The sequence below is a fragment of the Perca flavescens genome, chromosome 19 (genome assembly GCF_004354835.1).
Source record: "Perca flavescens isolate YP-PL-M2 chromosome 19, PFLA_1.0, whole genome shotgun sequence".
Taxonomy (NCBI): Eukaryota; Metazoa; Chordata; class Actinopteri; order Perciformes; family Percidae; genus Perca; species Perca flavescens.
Genome location: NC_041349.1, coordinates 29,744,616 through 29,761,623, shown reverse-complemented (window position 1 = coordinate 29,761,623; position 17,008 = coordinate 29,744,616). Strand labels below are relative to the sequence as shown.

Here is a 17,008-nt window from a genome sequence, read left to right as displayed (position 1 = left end):
TTAGCATCAACACTGAGTGACTAAACCCCACCAATAGCATATAAGCACATGTCTCCCCCTGCTGGTTGGTTTCATTAAAGCAGCTAAAAACTTGATTCCACAGGTAAAAGTATACACTGTTTATGCTGTGCTAGCGTGGTGGCGTATGAACATTGACTTTCAGCTTCTTCTGTATGATCTCGTCTATGTTTTTGTTCTTTTTGTTTTAGAATTCAAAAGACAGCTGAGCACCCTGAGTGAAGAGGATAACCAGTGTACAACCGCTACACGTGAGTGTGAACACAAAATGAGTAGAACAGGGCTACATTTACACTGTACTGTGTTTTTGGGTTTGTATTACAGACAGTACGTTTACACCTCGCGTTCACACTACTCGCCCAGAAAACGGAGAGATTTGGAAACAGTGATGCCCCCGTTTTGGTTTTAAAACTCTGGGGTTGCTTTGTAGTTTGGATGGACACAAACAGAGACCTTTGGAAACGATGATGCATTTTAGTCTTATCTATTAGGTAGGCTTACATACCTTTCAGTAACATTTCCAACCCGTCGTCGTTCCAAACTAATAAATTCTTGTTCTTACTTTTTGCCATTGTTGTTCTTTCTCCAAAGTATTTTCTGTATTTTCAACTTATGTAACCATGATTTTTAACCGCAGAGTAACATCAGACGGACTCCCAGTCGGTGTTTTCTGTCTGTCAGTAACAGTTCTCGTCGTTGGACCAAACAAAGACATTTCTCTCCGTATTTTTGGCCTTTGCTGCTCTTCCTCCATAGTCTTTTCTGCAACTTAAAGTGTTCATATTATGCTTATTTTCAGGTTCATAATTGTATTTAGAGGTTATATCAGAATAGAATATGGTTATATGGTTTCATTTTCAAATAAGAACTTTTGTTGTACTGCACATTGCTGCAGCTCCTCTTTTCACCCTGTGAGGCATCTCACTTCTATTACATCTTTGTTGGGAGTCGCACATGAGCAGTAGCTAGGTAAGGACTACTAGCCAGTCAGAAGCAGAGTATGAGGCCGTGCCCTGACAGTACCTAGGTAAGGACTACTAGCCAGTCAGAAGCAGAGTATGAGGACGTGTCACGCTAGCAGCTAGGCGAGCATTATAACGTGTGTTCCAAAGTGACCACGTTTGTCTCTGAAGTAAAGGCTGGACTACAATAGAGCTGTTTGGAGCAGTTTGTGAACAGTGTTTTCTGTTGGAGATGGTAAGTCCCTTTGGGGGGGACTTACTTTGTAAACCTATAACGTGCACAAAAAAGATTTATATAACACAATAAAGGAAAGTGAAAAAGCCAAAAGCATAATATGAGCACTTTAAAGTTACTACCATGGCAACAACCACCAACCGGGCGGAGTATATATGCTGCTTCCTGTTTACACCGTCATGCCCAGTATACGCAAATGGTCATGAGACATGCGTTTTGGGCGTGTTAGTATAAACGGAGATTATTTCTGCTACGGGGGCTAAAACTCTTGTGTGCACAGAGATTTTTTTTTTGTGGCACAAACCGCCCCTTAAAGGGTAACTTTTTTCCACCCTATTTTCCTATGTTTTTGTGTCTAAGTGACTGATGGGAACAACAATCTTTGACATTGGTCCAGTATTAAGCGAGATCGCTGCAGTCGGCAGCAGCAAAACAAGCTACAATGTAAGTTAATAGGGCAACTATGCAGCTTGTATTTACCTTGACAAAAGTGCTTGTTTTGACACTGACAGGCTCAGATTAATATTCTAAGTGTCTGACAACATTATGCAAAGGATATCTAAGGAGGTCGACCTTTCTGTTGAAGACTAAGATCCTTTCTTTAAACATTAAAACATCCGCGGAATTTCGTAAATAAACAGTAATTTTAGCATCGTAAAATACACTTCATTCAAAGTCGACAGAAACAAATAAAACTATGAAAAGTCGTTTTGGGTCGTCTTTCCACTTTTCCAACCATCACAACTCTAGTTTGGGTTAAAATAAAGACATAGTTTACCGATTTACATGAAAATATGTTGGCTTATGACCTATGACACGCTAAAAGTATTGCGTTTTTAAATGGTGTCTGGTGGGTTTAGCACTAGTGACTTCAGAGCTGTTTCTGGTTAAACAGAAAGGTCTCAAAGAGGTTTTAAAGGTCTATCTCTAAAGAGATCATTTCCATAATGTTGTCAGACACTTAGAATATTAATCTGAGCCTGTCAGTTCAAAACGAGCACTTTTGTGAAGGTAAATACAAGCTGGACAGCTTAAATTGTAGCTTGTTTCACCGTTGCCGACTATAGTGATATCGCTTATTACTGGACCAATGTCAAAAATTGTTGTGCCCATCAGTCACATGGGCACATGAAAAAAATGGTAGTTACCCTTTAAAAACCAAAACGTAGTAGTGTACTGTAAAAAACCTATATGCAATGACTACATGGCTTACTTTATATGACTTTATGTTGTTCAGCATCTGATCCCAGAGCGCCGGCCAGCCAGAGACCAACGTCGTCCAGGGCTTCAGAGCAGATAAGAGATGCACATTTTGGAATCAAGGTTGTTAAGGCATCGGCAGGGTGAGTACATATAAAAGCTTGCCTTTCATCAGGTTTGGTGTCTTTTAATACAAGGTGTGGTTGGCATGGCTCTAAACCAATAACCCCCCCCCCCCACCCCCCACCCCTCAGATACTCCAACACTGTTCATGGCATCAATGTATGTTGTCAGATGTATTACATGAGTTGTAAGAATGTAGAGATTTAAGCATGGATGTTTATTTGTGACTTTGGAAGAAGCAGTTTTGTCATAACAACTGTGGAGAAAATGTGATTGATAATGGCTTGATAAAGCTGGTAAGAGAACCTTGATTTGGCATTGTTTTGTCAACGTTCACACTCCAGTGCTTCTCAAAATCATTTAGCACAACACATCTAACAATCAGGATAGTGACAAACACAAGAGCAACAAAATAGAATGAAAAAAACAGAAGATAGATCAGCAAAAGACAAAGTGATCTATTAAGAAAAGTGATATACTTTTCAGTGAGTCCCATCAGCTTCTTCAACTTCATCATAAAGCAGAAGTGGCCGTGAGATCGGCACACAGAAAAAGAGTCACTGGATTGAATGGCACCGGCACTCCAGGATCCAGCCAAGTCTCGTTGAAAGGACGCCACAGCTCCCGACACCCTCCTGGAAACCCACAAAGGCACGGAGGCACTTCCTGCTCACCGTCCGACACCTGCAAACTGGCTAGCAGGATGGCGAGCAAAGAAGTCACATCTGGTGTTCAATTCCTCCACGCTTGCCTCGGTAGCTCCTCTGGATACAAATCAAGAATACCCAGACCTATGACAGTTAACAACACACATGCTGCAGGGTCTTTTGAGCACTCTTAGGGCCGATAATAAGAAAAAAGATCTCTCATAGTCATGCAGTAATTTAAGATAGTAACTGTACATTGCTGAAATCATCGCAGAGACAGTACAGGTGAGTGCAGTCTGCATAAATGTCAAAGGATATGTGAAGCTTCAGTTGGTGATTTCCTGGTACATAAATACCATACAAATACTTTCAACAACCGGTGGGAACATGGAAGGGGTTGAGTGTGAAAAAATGTGGCTGGTTGCTGCTCGTATGTTTCCTTTCAACAGTGCACAGCATTATACATTTCAATCTGTGAAATTGAACTCAACGACCGGTGATGCCATTTCGCTGAGCAATGAAAATACACTTTGTTTAGCCTGTCACATCATGACAACGGATTGGGATTGATTGTATTGATTATTTGAACAAGGGAAAAAACCCATAATATGCCCGGAAATGCAAAGCACATTGCTGCTACGTGTATTTAACAGTGTTAGAGTATTTAGGGGTAGATTTCTCCTTTAGCAGTTTCCAGACGTTAATCGCACTGCATGTATGTTACTGCTAACAACCTTTGCTGTGTAATCATACATGGAAACAAATGATTTGCACAGTACAAGATATTGTGGTCTATTCAATACTTACATTTGGCAACTGAAGTACATGGGTCTGTATTTTATTCAAAGCCAAAGAAGATCTGCAGTGACGATATAATATGTTAAGAAAGATATAGTCTGTTATTTTTGATACCGCCTTTTCTGTCTACATGGGGTTATGTTGCTAGACCCTACAGTACGTTGACAAAAGTTATTTACTGTTTTAAACCAGACCAGACCACAACCAGGCTTCTATCGATGTAGGAGTGGGCAGCCCCACAGTATGTAGTCTTTTCTCTTTTTGCAGACTGCAGTGTTACAGGGATGTCAGCTCCAGGCTCTTCAAGCTATTTGTTTGCCAAAGAATGCCTCTGAAGGCTGGGCATAGATGAGGTTAGTGATGATTTTTTATCATGATTCATCCCAGTAATTGTTGGCTATGGCCCATGACCTTGGTCAGTACTGAAGTTCAGCACATTTTCTTTTTTCAGCATTTTTCTTGAGGGACAATACTTTGAATAAAAGATTTTAAGCCTGAGCAGACAGCAAATTATATAAAATAAAGCTGAGCAATATTGTTTATATAATTATTGAATCAAATGCCTCCCTGTACTGTAGCACCACTCAGAGTTTTGTGAAGTTTCCAGATAATTGTTTTGGTTTGCCAGTTTGTATAAATTAATATATAAGCATACACAGCTACTCTTATTTCACAAGCTCATGCATTAGTTATATGTTAAAATAAAAATGTTGGAACCAAAGTGAATAAGTGGCTGGTGAAGATAATTGAAATATTATTTTCAAAAGAAAATAGACTGGAAATTGTAGACTTGCATTTAGCAAAAAAGAGGACTCCAAAGGAATGCCCATCTTGCTATGTTTTTGCTGGATATGTTACCTGTACAAATTGGGTAAGATCATAAGACTTGAAATTGTATTGGAAATAATAAGTACCTTATTCCTTCTAGCAGTCAAAAAACTTCATGCAGCTTTAACATAGACACTGTCCGCAAGGTCACAACAACTTTAAGGTGGCTAATGTAGTGTAGCATGTTTTTGGCATGCATTTGCAATTAACTGGCTTAGGTTAGGCTTGGATTAGCTGCTTTGGCTTTTAAAGATACATTTTTGGGGCATTTTAGGCCTTTATTTCCACAGGACAGATGAAGACATGAAAGGGGAGAGAGAGGGGGAATGATATGCAGCAAAGGGCCGCAGGTCGGAGTCGCACCCTGTGGCCCCTGCGTCAAGGAGTAAACCTCTATATATGTGCGCCTGCTCTACCAACTGAGCTAACCCGGCCACAGCAGCTTTGGCTTTTGATACTTCATCTGACAAACAAACAAAATTCCCCACTTTTGGGCTAAAAAGTGCTTTTGGGAATGTTTGAAATAACTCTGGGTTAAATAATAGAGAACTCTGCTTTGTTAAATTAAGAACTCTGTTACACTCAAAGGCAGAAACAGCTCTGCCCAGTCAGATTTGCCAAAAATCTGTTTAAATTTACTTGCAATGCAGGTTCACATGTCTTAGCCTTCTACATATCTCATTTATATATAAAATATCCTTAAATATTTCTTTGTTTTCACTGTAAAATCTGGTAAAGCAAGACCCCTGGTACTCTGTGTTGAGCAGCTTCTACTGTTTATAATGTTGTGGCTATGTTTTAGCAAAAAATGTGGTATCCTGCTGCTTGTTCAGCTGCGCATGAAATTACCTAGCACATGGGATTTTTAAAAGGATTCTTTTTTCGTTTAAATATGAACAAAAGCAACTTAGTCAAAGTCTTGTTGGTGTAGCAAGTGTCATGTGATCTGGCAGTGTTATTTCAATGTATTACTTTAAAAGGCTGCTGCTGCTTGGCAAGACCTGGTAATTTCTTCCGCAAATTCTCACAAAACGCTTGTTTGGTTCATGACTTTGGTTTGAATCTCCTGTTGTACATTTCTGTTATTTATCAATTCTGTAGTTTTATGTGACATTGCTCATTTACTTGTATGCTGTTCAGTGGAATTTTGCAAAATATGGCCAGGGTATAGACTGCATTACTGCAGTGAAGACATTCCTTCCTGCATAACGGCATAACTCTGATCTTCATTTGTTTGTCCCTCAGACCTGAGAGTATGGCCTCACTTCTGCCCTTTAGCCGCAGAATGACCGTAGACCCAGGGCTAAAATATTTTGAGATGCCAAAAACACAGATGGATCAAACAGAATCAAGGCCAACAAGGACATTCTCTAACATCCAGCCAACATTTCCTCCCTTCACTTCTGCACCTACGCAAAACCCTGATTTTCAAGATCAATGCAGATCTGCTTCAGTCAAGGAGCTTCTGGTTAAGCCAAGATGTCACATTTCCACAATGTCCATTCAGTTAGGGGATTTAATAGCACAACCAGAGCCTGTTCAACATATACCTCTTTCTCCTACCAACCCCCAACCTACTTCCAGATCACTCCAGGGACCTTCATTGCGCTTGCCGCAAATGGCTAGATTTGACACAAAACCGATAGGAAGGATAGGAGTGGCCCATAAAAAAGAAGCTTTAACTATGGATTTGGGGTAAGTGTAGTGTGGTGCTCTGTCAATTAAATCCTGATTCTATAATCTTGAAAATACAAGTTCAATTTTAATAATTGCAATGCAAAATTAAATCATGATGATTAAAGAAAAGTAGATTTAGTTCAGGCAGTTTTGACAACTTTCTAAAGCACTCCAGGCTTTTTGTTCTGACATCAATCTTTGGTATACTTTACTCCTTTAGAAATGAGAGCGTGGCTTTCTCAGTGTCATCTTGTGTCAGAGACGCCAATTCTGCTTTTCCTCCAATTGTGATGGAGGAAACACCTGAAGCTCAGTCTGGAGAACAGCCCATTGCAAAAAACCTACAGTGGGAGAACCTTCAAAAAGACACTCAAAAAATAAGCCCTGCTGTTCCAATACCCATTATGGATAAGAAAACCATATGCGACATGACTGCCTCAAACAAAGTCACTTCAAGATTGGGCTCTGATTTTCGGTTTCTCTCAGCACAGAAGGCCACAACAGACACTTTATCAAAGCAAAGAGAAAAATTTAAAGTGGATTTTTCATCGCCTTCCACAAAATGCTTTGATGTGCATAGTTTGGACCCAGAACGTTGTATGGAGAAAGGCAGTACTGAAAATGTGGCTTCTGTGGATGAAAGACTACTGTGTGAAAGAGATAGGAGAGTTGCACAGGAACTTGTGTTGCCAAGCTCTGCAGTCGATATACAAGAAAAGTGCGTCTACACATCTAAGGTGGAACTTTTTCCATTGAGTACAACAGGGATTGCTATTTCTCATTCACCGTCCACTTCCCAGCCTAAAGTTCAGATTGAAGAACCAGTGGGGGTGCCAAGAATGATTAAGTCACAATCAAGCTGCCCACAATATTCCAAGATTCCTGGCATGCCATCTTTACATCAATCTCAAGTTATAGCTTGGTTCGATGATAGAAGGTTATTGTTTCAGAAGTTAACCAGCAACAGATTTCCTTTAGTCCTGTATTCAGATTATGTTGGTTCCATTTCTGAGGGTAGTGCAGGAATTGCCAAAATGGTGGACTTAACACCCTCCTGCTCCAGGTCTGCCAGTATTCCTGGATTCCCATCTGCTTTGAAACGTGAGCCCAATATGACTTGTCTTTTACCCACATGTCCCAGAATTAGCAGGATTCCAGGATTAGCTTCTGCCGGATCAGTGACTGGATATGAAAAGAGTGTTTGGGACAGATGTTCTCTGTGGAAGAAACCATTGCAGATAAAAGAAGCATTTGCTTCATACATGCCTTGTGTTCAGAAAGAAGCTGTTAGTGATACTAATATCATTAAAGGCATGGTGGCCATGTTACCAACATGTTCTAGAAAGGCCAGTGTTCCAGGGTTTCCTTCTGCACCATTGCAGAAGGCTTCAAATACTCTAAGTATGGCCAGTCTTCTCCCTACATGCCCCAAACAGACAATGATTGAAGGTATGCCAGGTAGACAAATAGTTATGGCATATAATGACAGTTGGCATGTTTTGAGGAAATTAATTTTAGATAGACCATTGAGAAGTAATCCTGTTCTTGTTCAGGAAAAGTCACATATAAAAGAACATATAAAACATACGGTATATATGTTACCATCTTGTCCATGGAAAGAAACCATCCCTGGTTTTCCCTCTGTCCCAAGAAAAGAACCCAGTGTACCTGGTTTTTCACTTGCACTAAGCCAAGATTATAGCATGGCAGACCTTGTGCCGACTTGCTCAAGAAAGACAAGAGTCATTGGTTTACCCTCTAAGGAGCCAGTTAGTGCTCACGGTAGGGGTTTAGATATAACCAGGCACATTTTGATGGAGAAGCCTTTGAGTAAAGGTGAAGTCTTGATTTCAGATAGTTCCGCAGGTGCTGCTCAGGATCAAGAAAAAAGAGAAATGTATAGTTCAGTGGCAATGTTGCCCTCATGCCCTGTGATAACTTGCCTTGAGGGTATGCCCACAATATCCCAGAAGCCAGGTATTTTAAGTCTTCTACCAATGTGCCCTAAACAGACCCAAACTCCTGGTATGCCATCTCAAGATCAAAACAATGCAGAAAACAAAGATTGGCACGCCCTGGGGCGATTAATTACCAGGAGAACAGAAAAGAAAACACAAGCTTACATTGGTCAGTGGATACTGAAAGACACAGAAAACCCTAAAGGTATGGTAGATATGTTGATAAGTTGTCCACAAAAAGCCAAAGTTTTTGGCTTACCCTCTTCTCCTCGACAAGAACCCAGTATGGTTAATGTAATGCCTTCATGCCCCATACATAGTCGAGTCCATGGTTTGCCTTCAAAGACTAGACAAAAACTTTGTTTGTCCAGCTGCAATGAATGGTTTGCTTCTAAAAGCTTACAGTGCAAGAGCCCATTTATCAAAAAGGAAGTCCACATTGTAAATGCAGTTTTGCGTTTTGATAAGAACACTGCTGAAAGTATGAGTGCAATATTACCCTCTTGCGCTAAGAATGCTAGTGTATCAGGGTTTCCCTCTGCTCTGACACCAACATTAGCAGATGGCCCAACTATGGTGAATGCATTGCCTAGTTGTACAAAGGAATCTAGAGTTCCTGGAATGCCACTTAGAAACACAAGCAAACAATTAGCGTGGATAATGGAAAGTAAGTCACTGCTAGTCCCTAGGGAGAAGTCTACAGTTACATTACATTTACAGAATCTTAATGTGTTCTATTCTGATTGTGATATGATCAAAAATATGGTATCAATTTTGCCCTCCTGCCCTAGGACAGCCTGTTTACCAGGCTTTCCATCAGTACCATGTCAGGTGTTGGCAGATATACCAAGTATGATCAATCTTCTGCCTACTTCTCCAAGACATTCCAGAGTATGTGGAATACCCTCTAGATTCCCCAGTGAGTCTCATGAGTCAGAATGGAGTCTAAACAAAAGGCCAATATGGAAAAGGCCATTAACAAACCCAGGAAAACTTTTATTAATACATGACCATAAGATGTATTTTAGAGAAAAGGCAGTGGCTAAAATTATGGTATCAATGTTGCCACCTTGTCCAAAACACTCATATATTCCTGGAATTCCCTCTAAGGCAGGAGAGAGACCAGTGGAAGCTGTGACGAAAGAGGCTCTGAGCATGTTAAAATCCTTAGCCACTTTCCCAGAAAACAGTAAAATTCCAGGTCTACCTGCAAAGTATAGTGCAAAAGCTTCTGATGGGTGGTATGTGGACAGGGATGAGATTTGGAAAAACCCATTCAATATAAGGTATTGTGTTGTTAAGCATGATTTTCCAGTTAAGGAAATGTCAAGTAGGGAGAAAGAAGTAATGCTGAGTTTGCTTCTATCATGTCCACGACAAGCCTTGAACCCTGGATTTCCTTCTGCTCCACGACCCCAAGCTGTTGATGTTAGTGTGGGAAAAAATCCAGACATGGTACAGATGCTGCAATGTTGCCCAAGACAGTCAAGTATAATCGGTTTCCCCTCCAGAGTGTCAATTATTTCCCATTCTAAAGTAGGGGGCTGGCCGGTGGTAAATATGCAAGACTGCTGCCCAATTTACCCAAAGTATAGTTCTTCTCACAAAGATATAGCAATGACAAGTCTTTCTCTTGAACCTTCTTGTCCAAACATTTCTCTCAGTTCTGGTTTCACAGCAGTTCCACCGCCTGGCATAGACCGGCTTCCGAATATGGTATATATAGTGCCATCTTGCCCAAAGAAAGCTTCTGTTCTTGGGGTACCATCAACACATGTGCACCATTCAGAACAGGGGTGGCCAGGAACAAAAATAATTGGAAAGAAAAGTGAAAACCTTAAAAGTCAACAGCTGTCACTGGAAGAACATTCTCTTTGTAATGTTTCTGTCAGAGAGAAATCCATGCAGTTCATATTCCCAAGCCAAGATGTACCAGAGGATCTACAACAAAGTATGACAATTGAGTCATTAACCTGTCCCGCCGAGGCCATTGTCAAAGATTTACCATCGTCAAATTCTAAAATCCAAGTGGACCAGCGATCCTCTGTCGTGAATGGGATTGAGATGTTGTGGGATGAGGCCAGTCCAACCAGATTAGATCTTGACACAAAGAAAACTAAATCTGATGTGTGCTCAGCTTTGGAGAGACCTAAAGATGAACAGGGCTTTTGGATACCGATTGAGGCTGAAGAAATAGCTGTTCTCGAAAAAGGGTGAGTGAGTTGGAGAGTGGAAGTTTGAGTTCTCTATGTGATGTCAGCGGCTTAGATTTGAAACATATGCTTGTCAATTCTGTTTTCAGAAACTTGCATTGCAGAATGTGGCACTCCATTCCTGACATGCCATTGTTCTTGAGTGTTAGGAAGAGGTGGGTTGCCTTGGTTTGCACAGTGATGCAGTGATGCATTTCCACAATAATGCATTTGCTTTATATCAACACCATTTGACTGCACATTTTGCATTTGTTGTGTCATAAATTCTGTTGCTGTTCAGCCCCTGGGGTCAAAAGGATATTCAAGAAACACAACTATCAATGTTTGAGAAGGTCAAAGAAGTAGAGACTGCTGTAGTCACTGTGAAGGGTCATGGTTTCATGCCCTTAGAAGAGTCAAATAAAACGTTGTCAATAGACGTCATTACTACTACACGTTATGACAGTGTGGAACAAAAGTGCATTAGATACTCTGAGAGTGGGTAAGTATGAGAGAGGCTAATACATGGGCTCTGTCAGTTTGATCTAGGGGTAGTGATATGTGTTGTATGGTTTTAAGTAGGGCTGGGCGATAAAACGATAACGATATGTATCGCGATAGACACATAATCAATATCAATAGAAAATGCGGTCGATAAAACGTTCGATAACTTGTTTTTCTTCATCAGAAGAAACCAGAGGTTGTGAATCAAGTTTGGTTGCATGAACAAAGGCCCTCACTCGCTGGCAACCTAGCAACGTAGGGAGTGACACTCTAACAGCCAATCATGTAACAGTATCATGTTTCATCAATAACAGAACCGGCGTGGACTGGAAAGTTAGATACATGCTGGGCACTGTCCAGAAGCCAGGTTACCAACTTAGCACTAAACCTGCAGAAAATAGTTCCTTCTCAGGTTTCTTATATTTAGCTAACACTTTGCACTATTTTATGACACTTTATTAAGCATTTCTTACTTATTCTTTAATTTTGCACCTTAATGTTAAGAGATAATTAAGTGTTCATTGTGATTTTAGACCTGTTTACATTTTAATTATTTGAGTGTTTTCCATGGTTGTGTTGACATTTCTGCTTTTATAACTGAGGGGATTATAATCAGAGCAGGGTTAAGTTTAAAATAAAAATGTTTAAATTTAATATATTTTTCTCCTGGTCCTTATTTTAAATAGGTCATAAAAAATATCAATAATTATCGATATCGACCGATATGAAAAACTTATATCGTGATACAGTTTTCAACCATATCGCCCGGCCCTAGTTTTAAGTAATAATGTCCTCTTGAGGTAGCTTAATTTCTTCGCCTTTCATAGTCAAATTGTATCGCTAGTGATAGTGAGAAAAATGGTTTGCTATTGAGCGTTCCAGCAGTGTAGCGTGACCAGGACATTGTATATCTGTATGAATGTTATATTATATTATATATATACTTTAATTATTTCCCCTGAGCGCAGCTGAAAGGTACACTTCGATAACCACCCACACATCCTGACAACCATGTGCCAATTACCGCTTGGAGAAATATAATTTTTTAAATATTTGAGTCTTCTGAACTGTGGCAGTTTTATTTTTCAAGTGTGAAATTTAAAGAAAGAAAAAAAACTTGACTTGGAAAACTGAGGTCTTTATACCTATAGTAAACTGTACTGTTTTATGTGTAAAGTGGGAGGAAAGGGGCACCATAGGGCACCACATTGTGTTTATCCGGGCCTGATTAGCAGAATATACTTTGAGGAATACTTCTGTTGAATTATTGAATGTTTTTCACTCTGTAATAACACTGGCTTTACTGCACTGGCTGTTTTAACTGTATTTTAACCTAAGCAAATGCTGCATGATGTTTGTGCAGTGCAGGTTTTTGGCTCTAGTGGTGGGTTGTTTTAATACAGGCTGTTTGGAGTGAATAGTATTTGTTGAAATAGCATGCATGAGAGTAAAATACCTATTTTAAGAATGCTGAGTAGTTGTATCCAATTAAAAATCCAAACTAGTTGATACTATACTGTGAAGACCTGATTACTTTCTCACTAATTGATTTAGGTACACTGTACCAGTCTTGCATTGTATTGTGTGGACAATATGTAGAATTACAATGTAGCTAATGGTATGGCATCTTACAACAGTAAAGCTTGACTGTAACTTTGTATTTACCTTTTCTTTAGACATGAAAACATGGTTTCACTACAGCCATCATGCACAATTGTTGCTGGTACAGAAGAACTTGCATCCCAAACCCAAATAAAGAATGCCGAGCAGCAGTTAAAGAAACATCCCACAAACAAGACCATACTATGGGAGGAGCTTCCAAAGGCCAATACAATAAAATATCCTACACAAAAGACTGTAATATGGGAGGAGCTACCAAAGGTATCTACAGAGGTAACTAGAAGATCAGAGGAAGAAATGGAAATTGTCAGTCTCCCTTCCATGATGTTAGACACTGGTGATGGAATAAAGACAAATACAGAAGCTGGGTTTGCAGATCTATTGCCAATGAGGCCAACAGTTAGCACCCTATTTGAATTCACTGCTACTGCTAAACAAATAGACGAATGCCTACTGGACAGCAAGTCTACTTGGGATACTCCTTCAAGGGATAATGAATTAGTGGATGAAAAGTCTTCCCCACCTTGCGCACAATGTGTGCCATATCATGTGAAGCCTGAAATTGAGTATAAACAGTACACTTTCTTGGAAGCCTGCCCAGGTGTGACAAACATTGCTGGCATGCCGTCCAAATTGCCTGTAAAAAGAAAAACACTGGCTTATAGATCAAAAGCCAATCTGTGAGAAACAATCAAAAATTAAGGAAATATTACCAACGTATGCATCAAAGGATGATGAAAAGAACAAGAAGGAAATGTTTTTTCTGGTACCCTCTTGCCCCAGAGAGGCCAGAAATCCAGGGTTCCCTTCTCTACCACAATACAGTTTAATTTTTTATGGACCACCAAATATGGTGAATATGTATCCCGGCGGTCCAAGTGTATCCAATATACCTGGTTCACCATCTATCCATGAAGCCAATAACAGATTATTGGTATCTCAACAGGAACCACTTTTGGAGAAGAAAATAAAAACTGAACTTGTTGTCATGACAGTGTCACCAAGAGAGAAGGATGAAATGAAAATTGGAGCTTTGGTACCAACTTTCCCAAAACATTCTTGCATAGCAGGCATCCCCTTAATTCCACAACCTACTGTAGCACTTCATGGATCAGATATGATCAGCCTTTTAAGCTCTTGCCCCAAAACCTCTTGTATTGAAGGTATTCCATCATTAATGGAACATTTCAGCAAAATCTGGGCTACAGATTACACACCCATAGGGGTAAAACAGCCAAAAATCAAAACAGTCATGATTGAAGACAGACCTCACAATGATGACATGGGGGCCATGTCAGCTTTAGCACCAACTTGTCCAAAACGAGCTTGTATCCCTGGACTTCCATCTGTTCTGGAACCTACGGTAATCTATAATGCATTTAGTAGCGTCAATCTCCTTCCATCCTGCCCGGCCGCCTCAAGTATGGCTGGTTTTCCTTCAATGCAGAAAGCTGATGGCAAAGACTGGAACACTATACATAAACCATTATGGGAGAAGGAAAATAAAAAAGAGCCTGTTTTACTACTGGAGTACGATAAAATTGACAAAGACATGAAAGGAGTTGTGTCTCTTGCACCAAGTTGCCCAAGAGAATCACTCATCTCTGGCTGCCCCTCTTTACCAAAATCCAGAATAATTAATGCTGTTGACATGACAAATATGGTCAGTCTTTCAAGCTCATGCTCAAAAGTGTCACAAATACCAGGATTTCCATCATCTCATAATTCAAAAGAGTGGACAAAGAGCAGGGAATCACTATTTGAACCAAGATTGAAAGACAAGCAGGTGTCATCAATTGACAGATGTCAAGGAGATAAGAGAGCAATGAAAGCAATGTTTTGTCTTGTACCATCCTGCCCAAAAGAGGCACGGACGCCAGGATTTCCTTCTCATCCAAATCCCCTAACTGTGTACAGTGCACAGAATATTATCAGCCTTTTTACATTGTGCTCACAAGTTTCCAAAATTCCTGGATTCCCATCAGTTGATGGGAATATGAGTGTAGGATGGGTAACAGAAAAGGGTTCATTGCTGAAGAGACTACCGAAGAAGACGGTCATATTTGACACATCAAATGACAACAAAAAGATAATGAAGAATATGGTTTCATGTGTACCATCCTGTCCTAAAGTGTCAAGCATCCCTGGTTTCCCATCTATTCCGAATCCCAAAATCGTGTATTATGGCCAAAATGTAGTCAACCTCCTTCCTTTGTGCCCCCTAGTTTCTATCATACCTGGATTTCCATCAGTTGAAGGGCACAGGGAAGAGGGATGGGGTACTGAACTGGTTTCACTGGTGCACAGACCACAAAAGAACAATCAGTTTAGGATTAACAGCTCACCAGTTAACATAGACAAACAAAGCAATATGCTTGCTTTAGTTCCTTCTTGCCCAGGAGCATCAAAGATTTCAGGCTTCCCATCTGTCCCGCAATACAATATGCTAAGGATTGTACCTATTTGCCCCAAAGTATCCAGTCTTCCTGGATTTGCATCGTTTGAAGGGGCCTCAAAATTCCAATGGCTTTTTAAAACACCCACTTTGTGTGATAAGCCACTAAAGGAAACTGTTTTTGTGATACACCTTTCAAATCAAGACAAAGGAACTGCAAAGAAAATGTTTGCTTTAGCGCCATCTTGCCCAGAAGCATCCAGGGTCCCAGGGTTCCCCTCTGCATCTCAAACCAAATCAGAGAGTGAACCCAATATCATACGTTTTGTACCTTGCTGCTCTAGCGCTTCAAATCTCCAAGGGTTTGCATCCATGACTACAATTACAAGCACAGGGTGGATAAATGAAACAAAACCAATTTTAATAAAGCCTCAGGAGAACAGGGCACACATGATTTTGTCACTTGCTGGACAGGACCAGCTATATTGCTACAACACCAAAGGCATGGTGACATTAGTGACATCCTGCCCAAAAGAGGCCAGAGTATGTGGTTTTCCTTCTGCTCAAATTGTAAACAGACCGCCAAACATGGTCAGCTTATACACATCTGCTCCATGTGTTTCATGTGTCCCAGGTTTTCCATCAGCAAGGATGCTTAGCTCTGAATGTACAAATATACAAACTAGGACAACACATAAGTCCCTGTTAGAGAAGCTGCAGGATGAGAAGATTTGTGTCATAGCAAAGTTCCCAGCCAAAGATAAACATGATCAAGATGAAATGAAGTACATGGTAGCATTGGCTCCATCATGTCCACATTTGACTCAAATCCCTGGGCTCCCCAGCATTTTACAATTGAATCCAACCGAGAATGAAACAATGACTATTCCAGACCCTTGTTCTACTGAGAAGCATACATCACAAGAATTGCCTCATACGCAGTCAATTCAGTCATATCTCAAAGACCCAAGAATGTCTGGTGTCCCCTCCACATCTATTTGCCTCACCAGCACAGCACTTGCATATGGTGAGACATTCACAGTGTGAAGATTGAGTTCACATTCACCTTTCTTTGTCTTGTTTCGTTACATGTATTTTACTATGTTTGCTTCTATGACAGAGGAGGAATTCAAAGGCAGTGCAAAGCCAAACATAGACTGTTGTGTAGATAACAGGTGAGTAGAAGAGCCTGGGGTTCTTGCATTGTTTGCTGTGAAAGGGGTCAGTTTAGTGCTTGCCTAACACAGACAGTTTGGACCAATACACAGTAGCTTTATTAACTTGATAATACAGTGAATGGCACATTTCAGCATCTCTGTATTTCATTACATTTATCATTGTGTTGCTGCCTGAGTTCTATGGATCACGCCTTAAACTGCTTTGTTTCTGGGTCCTCAGCAAATCCCATATAGAGAGGATAGTAGGGGAGGAAGCCCTAACAGGGAAGAGACCGTTGGACACATCAGAGCCAGCGGGAGTCTTGGGTTGGGAAGTTTTGGAGGCAGAGGGAACAATTACAGAAAAAAAGGCAAAATCCTCTTTGTCAGCAAAAGAGGAAGATGCATCAGGATTAGTACATGCTATTGTGGGTGTTTTCCATAAAGGGTAAGTGTAAGACTGGTCTGAAACTAATAGTGTGAAGCATGCAACATAGGGTGCATCGATTATTTGTAACCCTAAATGAAGATATTTCATGCTCCACTTTGTCATACATCAAGCTCATTTTGTTTTAAAATATAGATTTTGACATTTTAAAGTTTGGGGTAAAGTAAAAACTGGACTGCATTTGCATGGATTATTTTTACTTTCTCCAATGTTGACTGGTTTCTGTAGTTAGCTATATGTTTATTG

General features: G+C 40.3%; 1 protein-coding gene across 5 annotated transcripts in view; it reads left to right on the top strand.

The window, feature by feature from the left end:
* The window catches only part of ehbp1l1a (EH domain binding protein 1-like 1a), a 50,682-nt gene that overhangs the window by 20,470 nt on the left and 13,204 nt on the right, over positions 1 to 17,008 (top strand). For 2 of the 5 annotated variants that reach the window (XR_003690950.1, XR_003690948.1), the window contains 7 exons: positions 210 to 269; positions 2,453 to 2,558; positions 6,057 to 6,506; positions 6,709 to 10,659; positions 10,749 to 10,814; positions 12,819 to 16,184; positions 16,278 to 16,288. Coding sequence is in view for 2 of the 5 variants with exons in the window: in XM_028564423.1 (XP_028420224.1) it covers positions 13,517 to 16,184; positions 16,278 to 16,332; positions 16,556 to 16,762 (2,930 nt within the window). In the remaining 3 variants the exon portion in view is untranslated. Of the gene's footprint in view, positions 1 to 209; positions 270 to 2,452; positions 2,559 to 6,056; positions 6,507 to 6,708; positions 10,660 to 10,748; positions 10,815 to 12,818; positions 16,185 to 16,277; positions 16,333 to 16,555; positions 16,763 to 17,008 lie in introns of those variants that run through there. The other 3 variants (XR_003690949.1, XM_028564423.1, XM_028564425.1) reach the window with 3 other exon arrangements.